The sequence below is a fragment of the Daktulosphaira vitifoliae genome, unplaced genomic scaffold (genome assembly GCF_025091365.1).
Source record: "Daktulosphaira vitifoliae isolate Bord-2020 unplaced genomic scaffold, ASM2509136v1 Scaffold_1, whole genome shotgun sequence".
Taxonomy (NCBI): domain Eukaryota; kingdom Metazoa; phylum Arthropoda; class Insecta; order Hemiptera; family Phylloxeridae; genus Daktulosphaira; species Daktulosphaira vitifoliae.
In genome coordinates this window covers 53,882,654-53,895,832 of record NW_026099572.1, presented here as the reverse complement: position 1 = coordinate 53,895,832, position 13,179 = coordinate 53,882,654, and the positions used below count along the sequence as shown (strand labels likewise).

The window sequence follows — 13,179 nt, the reverse complement described above, 5'->3', positions numbered from 1 at the left end:
ACTGATAAAATAATTTTGTTGTAATTAAGTTGTATGAATTGTACGCATGTCATTTTATCTAAAATATCGATCTATTCTCTTTGATCATTTTACAAAGAAGTGGAAAGGTAAAAGTTTTATTATGTTTTTGTCAAGATAAGATGTTATCACTACATGAAAGAAACCCTTGAATAGAGAAAGTTGATCCCATTTCTTACAAACATTTTAAACAATATTGACCGAGTTAATAATTGGAAATCAAAAAAATTATTAAATAAATAATTATTTATTGTTAGTTTGCTACACGATAGGTTTAGATTGATTCCATACAGGTGTCAGATTCTTAATTGTAACAAAAAAAAATTTTCATTAAAACATTTTTTGTTTTATACAAAAGTTAATGACAGTAACCCCATAAAAATGTCTAACTGACCGATATCAGTTATTGTGTAAAATGGAATGTAAAATAACTCAAAAAGGACAATTAGCTTTATTAATACAAGTATTATTTATTATAAAAATAATAACGATTTTTGAATAACTTTAGAAGCTAATATTAAAAAAAAATTATTTAATAACAGTAATTATTAAACTTTTTTTCAAAATGTTGACCTTATAATTAGCATATCTATAAGTCCAAAAGCAATTAACTTCATCCACAAAAATCAAAATTTTATATAATTGCTCAAAGGATTAGAAACGTCGTAAATTACTTAACTCTCCCTATAAACATTTATTCTACTTAAACCTAGTTAAGAATTCGTTATATAGAACTATAACAAGATACGTTTTTTTTTATCTGTACATAAATATAATAAATTATTTAAATTAATATTCACATGTTGAATTATGTCTTATTGAAGTAATATAATAAAATTTGATAGATTTCCATACAATTTCTTTATAAAATAAAAATACAAATTTATATATACCCATTTACATAATACTATCTTCACGTGTTATTTTCTATTCCAAAGACGAAACTGTGATACATTCTGAATAAAACATCCACTTTTTTTTTTTCTCGATTTGTTTAGAAACGTAGGCTATATCTTTTTCGTCTGTATTATTACATGATATAAGACACAAAGTCCACGTAACTGCCAACACTAATCTATCGAAACTTAAAATTATACAAAATTAGGTAAATACGAATTTAACAAAGTTTAAAAATTACTCCAATTGTTGCCTACCTCATATATTTTTGTGTCCACAAAATTACTATTAAACATGAAGATCCAGGAAAAGCTATATTCTTCAAAAATAAATCAAATCGTTGAGATTTCAAAGGATAGTGCGTTCTACCCAATAAATAATAAAATATCTGTAAAAAATAAAGTTTATCACATAAAGATCCCCAAAATATTATACAATTAGTACATAAAATATTATTATTTATTTTAAACTATTTGAATTATTTGGAGTTTATACTACTTAAAATTATTTGTCCCAACAAAACTTTAAAAAAAAAATATTTTTTTTTTTTACTTTAACTGTTTTATGAGTTAAGTATTAATGTTCAGTAAAATTTGATGTTTAGGTGTAATTACTATTTTATAATAAAATACAATTATTTAAATTATACGAAATTCGAAACTTTGTTATACAATTAGGCGCATGTAGAAATATATTTTAGTAATATTGTGATAAAAAGCGTTAATGCAATGCTAATATCGAATAACTAAAGTAAAATTATATATATATACTAAATAGAATTAGTAAGTAATCTTACTTTATGTATCAAATTTCAGGTATTAAGTTACGTAAAAATCTTTCACAACAATAATTATATTGTTAAAGATGTTTTATGCACTCTTTAATTAATGATTTTAAAAGAGCATTTGTGTAGTGAGTATGTAACAAAAAACTGTCATATTACATATGCTAACTTAAAATTTTTATAAATGAATAATTATTTTTTTTTAAATAAATATAGTTAAAAAAAAACAAAAAAAACACGTTTTTAAAGCACATCGAACTAAAAAGTTAAAAATAATTTTTAAAATAAGTTTAAAATAATTATGAACAAAAAATACTAGTATTATTGTGATAAAAGCGTCGGGCGATCAATATACGAAAAATATGGCACAAAGCACCCACGCTTTTATCACAAATATACTAGTATTTTTTGTTCATAATTATTTTAAAAATTATTTTTAACTTTTTAGTTCAATGTGCTTTAAAAGCGTATTTTTTTAGTTTTTTTTAACTATATTTATTTTTCACTTTTTAGTTTCATGTTATGATAGTAGTTACTATCAATATCTTAGTTGTAACGGGTAACGGGAAATCAGGGTTCGATTCCGGAGAGGGAGTCTGAGAAACGGCTACCACATCCAAGGAAAGCAGCAGGCGCGCAAATTACTCACTCCCGGAACATGGAGGTAGTGACGAAAAATGACGATACGGAAATCATCCCTCGTAATCGGAATGAATACTTTATATCTCTTAATTAGAATAAATCGTGTTAATATATAAATTTTAATAGTAATTAGAATATATATATATATATATATATATGACACGCGGATGGAATTGGTCAGTCAAAATAAAAAAACCCAGCACAGGGGGGTCGCGGCACAGTGGTGACGTGGCATAGTTGGATCAAGTAAATGATATCTGACAGTGATTAAAATCACTATCAAAAATAAACGCTTCGATGCAAATCTTTAGATAGTGTTTAATTTTAAAAAAATTGGTGTTTTATTCCAAAAGCTACTTGATCTGCTGGTTCCTTATTAATATCTCGATTAAGATAAAGTATGTCGAATGAAAAAGGGTTTATTAAAAAATATTATTTCTCATAAAAAAATTGTGTGGATCCATAAACTTTTCAATAAGTTATAGCATTATAAAGTTAAATATAATATAAATAATAAAATCGAGAATTTTCACACGAAAATAGCATTCGGTAGCCATTTTCGCCGTGAAGACAAGTCCAGAGGTCAAATTTTTTTTTTTCAAATTAAAGTATATTACATTAGCTTTAATTTAAGATATATATAAAAGTGTCAGACCTTCCGGAACATTTTCAAAAGTTAAGTTGAAAAAGTTAATTTTTTGTGAAAAAGTTGTCATTTTAAATCCCCCCCTGTGGGCAGGTTAAGTGTCAGATTTACAAAAAAAATATACCAAATGATAAGTAAAGACATCAAGCATCTATATAAAAAAAAATTATATTGATATGTTCATTTTTGAAAAAGTTAGAGCATTATTAAGTTAAAAATATAAAAAAAAATTATTTTACAAAAATCGTAATTTTTTATTAACTTTGATGTCAACTTTCACCACGAAGACAAGTCCAGAGGTCAAATTTTTTTTTTTCAAATTAAAGTATATTACATAAGCTTTAATTTAAGATATATATAAAAGTGTCAGACCTTCCGGAACATTTTCAAAAGTTAAGTTGAAAAAGTTCTACTTTCTATATGCATTTTTTATATTTTAAGCCCCCCCATATATAGGGAAATAGTCTGATTTAAAAAAAAAGTATATCCAATGAAAGATGTATATAAATACTACTTCTCATGAAAAAATTGTATTGATCCATACATTTTTTAAAAAGTTATAGCACTTTAAAGTAAAAAATGTAAATTATAAAATCGAAAATTTTCACACAAAAATAGCATTCGGTAGCCGTTTTCACCATGAAGACAAGTCCAGAGGTCAAATTTTTTTTTTTCAAATTAAAGTACATTACATTAGCTTTAATTTAAGATATATATAAAAGTGTCAGACCTTCCGGAACATTTTCAAAAGTTAAGTTGAAAAAGTTAATTTTTTGTGAAAAAGTTGTCATTTTAAATCCCCCCCTGTGGGCAGAAAAAAGGTCGAATTTACAAAAAAAATATACCAAATAATAGGTAAAGACATCAAGCATCTATATAAAAAAAAATTATATTGATATGTTTATTTTTGAAAAAGTTACGGCAGTTTTTAGTAAAAAAAATTGAAAAAATTTCGAAAATTAGCGATTTTTAAATTTGTAATTTTTTTGGAGGTTTCCCCCATTTATAGGGAACGAGGGAAATTTTTTCAATTTTGAAGGGTAATGTCTTCGACTAGATACGATTTGTGATCTTTTGACGTATCGTTGAAAGAAATCCGTTCGGTGAGAGCTGAGAAAAAGTGGTAACAGACACAAAAAAAAAAAATAAAAAATAAAAAAAAAAACACATCTTAGTAAAACCAATACCTTCTCAGCTTCGCATCGAAGCTAAAATTTGTTTATATATGTATAATATTGATGACACTGACGTGTGTACGGGAACGATAACCAAAAATAAATTTTTTACAGGAATAGTGTTGCCGTTGTGGTGAGCGAGGCGTGGGGGAGGGGTGAATGCGTTATCACAGTCTAGTCTCAAGGCCATAGACGATGGAATAACGCGTGGCGCTTGGAGAGTTGCAAACATACACATACATACAGGTGAAACTAATATAAGCGTGTTAAAAATATCATATTTTTGTTTGAATTTTTGATATTTTATGTCAAATTTACACGTATGACAATTTTTCTGACTGCGCAATCATCAAAATTTAAAAATAAATTTAATCAATATAATATATAATATAATAATAATAATAAATAATAAATTTAAACAGTCATAATAGGCAGTATGCCATTAGAAATTAACAAAAAATAAGATATTGGAACTATAAACAATATAAAGTAAAAAGGCTAAAGTAATATCCGTGTAGTAGTACAGTAGTTCAGTGGTTACTGGGTAGAATAGATAAGCGTAGAGCAGTATGGAGCACAGTAGTGTAACTAGCTACTCAGTTAAGTATTTAGCACAATATGCTGGAAGTAAATAAGAAATAATTTGGACTACCGTAAACCTCGTGACACTTGAATTCTTATTTCTGTATACGAATTATTATTATTTCTCCTGACTACATTTCATCTTTATAAATAAAGACGGCAGAAAGGTAAGTCAATTTTAATTGCCTATTTTAATTTTAATTCAATATATTAGTTTTAAATAATAGCAAAATTATCGATCGTTTCAAATAACAATGTTACATGACAAGTTAATATTATTAATGCAAAAGTAAATGTAATCAACTTAAACATATTGTAATATTGTACGGTTTACACACACTATACAATGTCCTTAAGCATGTGAGGAACCATTGCTCTCACCATTCAAGGCAAGAAATCCTTAGAGCAACGTATGGGAAAAACTACCTGCACCACTCAAAGTAAAAATCATGGGAGCAACGCGTTGACATTAATCAACTCCACTCGAGTTACTAATGTGAGTTACAAACTCACACCGCAAATAAAAATCCATGATTATTGAATTAATTAAATTAAAAATTATAACTAATAATACTTCATTACATTGGGCCTTCGATCCTCACTTCCTGTTTGGGACAAACAACAATCTAATTCCCATAATAAATAGTCCATATAAATCTTTAATTTATCATTATTCCTTTAATTAAACTTTATATATTTTTTTACTTTTGGGTTACTATAGAGGCATTTACCTATTGGACATGTGCACACTGGGCATTTGAGATCAGTATTTGCTAGTTTTGTATTTTATTATTGAAATTTTATTTTATTTATATTATTGATAATATATTCATTTCGTTGGACTTTTTTTTTATTTAATTAAGTAACCTAGTTTTTTGCGTGCAACCGATTAGGTGTCGCGCTCTATGCGCGGCTACTTATTGAACACTATTGGAACTCAGTGCTGAAGGCATATCCCTAAGGACTACAATCCGGCTGATCCCTTGTTCTGTGAAATATCGACGGATGCACTTAGTATTTTAGATATTTGGTAGAATGGTCCTGAATTTTTGGGTCGTGATAAAGAAAAATGTCCACTCACTGCTGATACTCAAACTTAAGTTGTCGTTGATGAGATCTTTGTTGAACAAAGACCTGTTAAATTTACTCTTATAACAATTACTCCTGTTGAAAACAAATTACTGCATTTTTTTAAAGTTGGCATAAATATTTTCCTATTAATGCAATATGGAAACGTTTTATCGCCTAGATTCGCACAAATTTAAATCTACTTTGTTTGAAACAGAAGTGAGTCCTTTAAACGTTGTTGAGCTCAATCATGCACAGGATATATAGGTTAAGGTCGGTCAACAACATGCCTTTACAATGGAAATACAAGAATTAACCAAAGGAAATCTGATTTCTAAAAGACTGCTAAAAGGATTGTCATCTTTTTTAGAAAATGGTGTATTTCGTATTGGCTGTAGATTGAATCATTTTAGTGAAGATTTTGCAAGGAATTTCCCAGCTATTATACCTCGTCATCATTGAATAATGCAATTAATTTTTTAAGTATTTCATATATGACTTCTACATATTGGGCCGCAAGGGTTATTAGTTAATATTCGTTATTGTTTTTTAACATTGGCGGGTCGTGTTTCGGCACGTACAACTGTAAACAAGTGTCAAAAATGTTTTAGAGTTCACCCCGTTCTTTGCCAACCACTTATGAGTCAATTTATCGCCGACAGAGGTAATGCAAGCCGTCTGTTCACTCATACAGTTGTCGATTTCACTGATCCTCTTTTAATAAAACATTGTATGCAAAAATCATTAACAATCAAGGTGTATGTTACAATGTTAGTATGTTTTTCGGCAAAAGCAGTTCATTTAAAACCAGTTAGTAGTCTAAGTACAAATGCGTTTATGGCTGCTTTAAAGAAGTTCAAAGGACGATCAGGCAAGCCTTCTCAAATCTGGTCAGATAACACGGCTAACTTGGTTGGAACAAGAAAGGAATTAGAGTATTATTTCCAACGAAAACTTACGAGTCGTACAATTCTTGAAAATATGGTTCAAGAGGAAACTTAGTGAATATTTTCACCACCTAGTGTTCTAAATTTTGGTGGAATTTGGGAAACGGCAATAAAATTGTTCAAACACCATCTTAATCAAACAGTATCTACCGCAACTTTAAATTTCGAGGGACTAACAACGCTATTATATCTAATAGAAGTCTGCTTCAACTCACGACCGTTAACAGCCCTATCGTTCGATCTGGCTACTCTGACAGCTCTAACACTAGACCATTGCTTAGTAGAAGGTCTTTTGCAGATGACACCGGAATCTAATGTGATAGGAACGCCAGACACACGATTAAAAAGATAAAAATTAGTGCAAAAAATTACACAATCATTCTGAAAAAGATGGCGTACTGAATATCTATCGTCGTTGCAGCAGAAGACTAAGTGACTAAGTCCAGTAATTAATGTACAGCCTGGCATGCTAGCAATACTAAAAGAGGATAAGATTCCACTACTGCATTGACGATTGGTGTGGATCATTGAAGTATACCCTAAGAAAGTTTTCAAAAAAAATCCCATTAGATATTATGCACTTGTGCCAATGTTTCTTAGAATCCTCGAAATAATTCACAAACTCGATCTTTGGGATAGTCTTCAGCTCATTAAGCGATACGCTTTTAATGTCACCTATGTTTGTAAAACGACGGGCCTTTAAGTGTCTCTTTATATTTGGAAATAGAAAAAAGATAAACGGAGTCATGTCTGTCGAATATGGAGGCTGAGGCATCGTTATAGTATTGTTTTTGACCAAAAATTCACGAAGTAATAAAGTGTGAGCAAGTGCATTATCGTGGTGCAAAACCCATGCATTGTTTTATCACAAATCCGGGCGTTTTTTTTTGGTTGTTTCATGCAAATGACGTTGAACTTGTAGGTAATACTCCTCATTGACCGTTTGTCCTCGTGACAAGAATTCATGATGCGCTATGCCATTAAAATCAAAGAACACAGTGAGCATAACGTTCTCACTGTTATATGTTCGTTACCTGTTATAACACGGTTCAGTAATTCTGCATCGTCATTGAGTTCATTAAGTGATTACTGAACAACTTCAACACTATTTTTGTTCAAAATTTAATAATTTTGGAACAAATTTTGCTGCTACACGTTTCATACCTAATATATTTTAAAAAATTTCATGGTATGAGCCAATCGATATTCCAATATCATCAACGACTTCTCTGATTATGATTTGGCAATTGTTCATAACCATTCTATTCACTTTTTTCACGTTTTCATCGGTTGTTGTTGTGCTGGGGCGTTTGTAATCTTCGACGTCTTCACAGTCATCATGAAAACTATTATACGACTCGTAAACCCTTGTTTTACTCACGACAGACTTACCATAGGCCTTCGTCACACTTATCTTCATTCTTTACCCAAAGTTTGATTCAAATTCTTTGAACTATTTTTTTAAACAAACAAAAATCGCCGATCTCATAAAAACACGTTTAACCTTAGCGGCTATCACTGAGAAAGTAAAAAATTAATCCAGCTGAAACTTAGATCATACTTCAGGGACATGTGTACCAACGTTATCAAAAAATATCTTGATAATCGGACTTTCCGAACCCGCGAAATTAAAAAGTTCTCGTCGTTTTCTGAACACACCTCGTATGACATTTTAGAGCCCATTTTTTGACACGCTAATGTTGTAAATTAAAGATAGTGCTTATTTAAAATTTAGTACCAGACACTAATCTCTCAAAAAACTTGGAGACATAATGTCTGAAATATAAGGTTGAAAATTATTTATATTAATTTTCAGATATAAAGCTAATAGAAAAAACATATAAAACTCAATAATCTATTTAATTTTTATTTATTGGTAAGCATATAACTATAACAGTACTTTCTTACCGATCTCAGTCCAGTAATTTCCATAATGTCAATGGCCCACAAAATCATAATAGACATAGTCCACATACAAATATGAATAAATACATGGGCATACTGTGTATGAGGAGAATTTATAGACCACAAATAAATTTCAGGAGTTCTCTGCCAGCAAATAATTATTACCTGTAAAAAAATGCATTATTTAGCTAGGATGAAATCCGAGTAAAATTTTAATGAGTAAAAAAATATTACGTTTAGATAAGATGACAAAAAAACTAATTCAGTAAATTTATAAAAAGATTTTGGTAATCTGCAAATGTTGCCAACTTTATACACAATAAATTCAGCCAATGTCGGCATAAATAAATAACTCGATGCGAGTAACCAATTAAAAATAGTTTTACAGTAAAACTCACCTGAAAAATACATATATGTATATTTAAATTCAATTTTATAGCACAATTTTAATATTTCATTCGTTTAATAATTTAACAATTTAATTATAATTTTGGAAAAATATTAGATCGTTAAGTTTAAAATAATATATGATTTACAAAAATATTATTCTTAGCATCTCAGGATATCAAGTAAAAAACACTACAATTATTAAAAAACGAACTTAAAATCAAAACAAAAATCAAACTATACATTTTTATTTATAATATAAAAAGGAAGCTATTAAGACTACTTATAAGTTTTTGCAGACCAATCAAATAATAAACACTACATACTTAATTAGTATCAACATAGTATCAAAATTTACTACATTTAGTACATTAATTAATTTAAAATTTTTTAATTACATTAATTTTATGTCTAAAAATCATTTCAGCGTGTACTTAAACAAGTAGCCAAATAAAAGCTAGAACAATAAGTATAATTGACAAAAAAGCTACTTTCTCAAATAGTGTCTAGTCAAGGCAACATTTATTAATAACTAGAAATGCTAAATAACAAATAATAGATAAAAACGATCATATTAAATACGTTTTCACAATATCTTATTGACTAACGGCGACAATTTAAAAAATAATTTCATACTATTTGAAGTAATAAGTTATGAAAGTAAATAAAATAAATATTTATTTTAACAGTTATAATACAATGAAATAAAAGAAATTTTACTTTCTTTAACTTAAGATGTTATTATTTTTTTATAGTTTTGTCCTGAAAAAACATATTTACATAATTTTTATACTCCATACAAATACTATTATAAAAATTGTTCAAATAAAAAGTAGCAAATTTAGAGTATAACTATTCTATTTAATTCTGCACATTTAAAATTTAAAAATATTTTTTTAAGCTGAACATTTTGCAACAATTCTTTTTTTGTATTTTTACAAAAATTATTAAATATTATTGGCTATTTAGTATATTCTTTATCTCCAATATACACTACTATCATCATTGACAGAGGCCGGGGATGGCTATAAACCTATATATTAACTCTCTAGAAGTAGTTAAAAATTTTCAAACCTAGCCAAAAATTGATAAAACTACATAGTTCAAATACTAGAAGAGTTTTTTCATTTTGAATACCATTCTATTAGATAACTTTTTGGTTTATAAAAAATAACCATTAAAATAATTCATTAAATGTATAATAATTATACTTTTTAATAATGTAATAATTAAGATTACCTACTCATACATTTTATGTTAATAATGTTTTTATTATAAAATTTTATTATATAAAATTAGCTAGTACATTTTAAAATCTTACTATGATGTAAGTGATATTCTTACAGTTAAAAAAAAATCATAATATTTGTAATAAAAAAAAATCTAATAAGAGAAGACAAGAATCTAAATTCTTTGCTTAATAAAATCTAATCATAAGTTTTACTCATAAAATTCTAACTAAATTTAAAAAAACAAATTTATTTCATCAAATTTTCTGTAAAAAAAAATTATTTCTTTTAACCAGAAAGTATTTGGAAAATGTAATAACCTAAATATTATAAGAGAAAATAGTAATTCCACATTTAATTAGTTTTCCGTATATATTTCATACTTCTTCCAAGTAATAAATATTCATCTAACATATTACTTGGCTTGTACAATAAAAATATCATACATAGATAAAATTCTATTCTTTATTTTTTAAATTTTTTTTAGCCTTATCATATTAATGAAAATAGTATTATATGATTTTTATAATAATAATTGAATCACTTATTTCTGGTTTTTTTTTAGAAGACACGAAAAACCATTTTTCAAGATTATTATAAATATTATTTTTTAATTAATTATTTTACCTTTTTTTAATTCATTGAATTTTTAAAATACAGTTTTTTTATAAAATTAGACACTTTTTCAAATATACATTAAATTTTTAAAGTTTATAATTATTAAATAGAAAACACTTGTATTGTGTGTAATATATTAAATTTTACTGAACATTTTTGAAGTCATTAAAATTAATGAACTCACAGTACTTAATAGAATGTACCACAAGAAAAACATATTTAGAAAAAAGCATAATTAAGTTATTTTTATTGTAAAATAAATTTTTGTCTTGAGTAGGTAATATTCTGTATTTATCAATTTCAATAAATTATTTTAGAAGAAAAAAGTGCATTTTACAATAAAGTCAATTTGGGCATTATTTCAAATAGTGATTTAATTACAATCATAAATATACATGAAATCAAAATATAGTACTTTTAACAGGAATTGAAAATGTTACTTTTTCTAAAATTATGTTTTATTCAATATAGTCATCAGTTTTATTGTTGTAATATTATGTTTAGATTAGACACTTTTAAAACACATTAAAAAAAAATCATGAATTTTTATTAATTTATTGAATAGATATGGGGGGTTTTAGAACTATATTTTCATTTTTTTGTTACAAATTAAAAATATTATTCTAAAATATTATTATAACTTTAATTAAATTAGAAAACTAATTTAACAAACTTTATATTACATTGATGTTTCAAAGCTAATTGAGCAATCTGTTAATTAAATATATATATATTTTAATAATCAATAAAATTTCATTTTTTTTGAAAAATTAAAATTATCAATCCCTGGTTTTTAAAATAAAATTTTATTTACCGTTGTTTAAATAGATAGTTATTAAATTTCAATAGCTTAAAGCTGAAACAATAGCCTAATAAATTTATTAAGTGAAACTTCAGTAGAAGCACTTAATTAGTAGAATTTATAAATAAAATGTGTAGATAATTAAATTTGGTAATTATTATTTATAATGTAAATTATGTAAGTTTTCCCTTCTAGGTGAATTGTAAATTACAATTCAAATATAATATTATTAATTTAATTAAATTAAACAGTAAAAATTATACTTAATAATACAACACAAATTAACAATAATCATAAAATCTTTTATCAATTAAAATGTTATATACATAAATACTAATTAAATTACAAAATTATTAAAAATGCATCTAATTTCGTAAGATTACTATATTTGTGATTTAACATAATGTGGATTTATAATTTAACAATTTCTTTTTATAGATTATTCTTACTATTTTAGTTATTGATAAATAATAAACATAATTAAAAACTATAATCTCTGCATGTAATTGTTTTCACTTAAGTTATATTAAATTTTTTGGCATTATGTTTTTTTAAATATTTTGTTTGTAAATATAAATGAAATTACTTGAAACTATGAATAAATACTATATTATGGCACATTTTTTTTTTTTTTGATTTATTAATTTATACTAATAAATATTGTAGAAATAATAAATTAAATTTCACCATTCAATTTTCGTAATTTGAACCATGCTTTTAGTATTTTACTTGTATATTTTATGGGAAATTTCGAAAATCATTGTACAAAAAATAGTCAATACTAATATTATTATAACATTAAATAAATAAAACTTTAAATTAAAAAGGTTTTTAGTTTATTAAAAATTATAATACATTTAAACTTTCACTTTAAATTAATTTTGAATAAAATTTGCCGCCATTACACATACTTTTAGAATTGCAATAATCTAATGCAGAATTAGAAGTTATTAATATGTTTTTTGTAACTCACTAGAACTTATTGGATAGTTATTGATTCCATTGACTTCCGAAAAAGTCTTGTATCCAGATAAAAAATACGCAAATCTTATAATTGATGATGCCAACAGGCATGAACCTATGACAACTAAAACGGTAACGACCGTTTGAATACTATGCACTTTAATCATCACGAATTTAGTTAATGTGTTGAATGGAACTTTAACATAGTTTAAAATAAAATTATCACAACATGACTACTACACACTTGTTTTAGTTAATTAATTAATATTAAAAATTTGTAACCACGCAAATATAATAATAACTATCACTATTTATTTATAATAAATAAATAATTAGCTTTCACTACCGAATATCATTTGAAAAATTAACCTCTATTAATTATTACTAATTTTAACTTATCACTGTGGTAACACTAATAAACCTCAATTGGGACTACTAAAGTTTTTAATCATAGTTTTACGTAAAGAAGTTTAAAACTACCTGTTCATTTGGTACCATAGATTCATTTTTAAAATA

At 26.1% G+C, this 13,179-nt stretch overlaps 1 protein-coding gene across 2 annotated transcripts; it reads right to left on the bottom strand.

Annotated features, from left to right (window-relative positions):
* Positions 1-450: 450 nt before the first annotated feature.
* Positions 451-13,064, bottom strand: LOC126904532 (nurim). 2 transcript variants are annotated; one of them, XM_050683635.1, is made up of 5 exons: positions 12,674-13,064; positions 8,899-9,062; positions 8,668-8,829; positions 1,173-1,303; positions 451-1,093 (listed from the first exon to the last, which is right to left on the bottom strand). In XM_050683635.1, exons 1-5 carry the CDS (start codon positions 12,828-12,830, stop codon positions 946-948), a joined length of 762 nt encoding a protein of 253 aa, XP_050539592.1. In that variant the 5' UTR covers positions 12,831-13,064; the 3' UTR covers positions 451-945. The 2 variants fall into 2 exon arrangements, with proteins under 2 accessions (XP_050539592.1, XP_050539584.1); XM_050683627.1 differs by having other exon boundaries at positions 451-1,102; positions 12,674-13,057.
* Between the last annotated feature and the right edge of the window lie 115 nt (positions 13,065-13,179).

What these genes read in the sequence shown, in the direction of transcription:
- LOC126904532 (XM_050683627.1), bottom strand. Translation starts at nt 12,830, where the DNA reads ATGATTAAAGTGCATAGTATTCAAACGGTCGTTACCGTTTTAGTTGTC. An exon ending in TTTTGTCATCTTATCTAAAC is followed by an intron (nt 8,830 to 8,898) that starts GTAATATTTTTT and finishes ATTTTTTTACAG; the next exon opens with GTAATAATTATTTGCTGGCA. An exon ending in AAATTACTGGACTGAGATCG is followed by an intron (nt 1,304 to 8,667) that starts GTAAGAAAGTAC and finishes TATTTTTTACAG; the next exon opens with ATATTTTATTATTTATTGGG.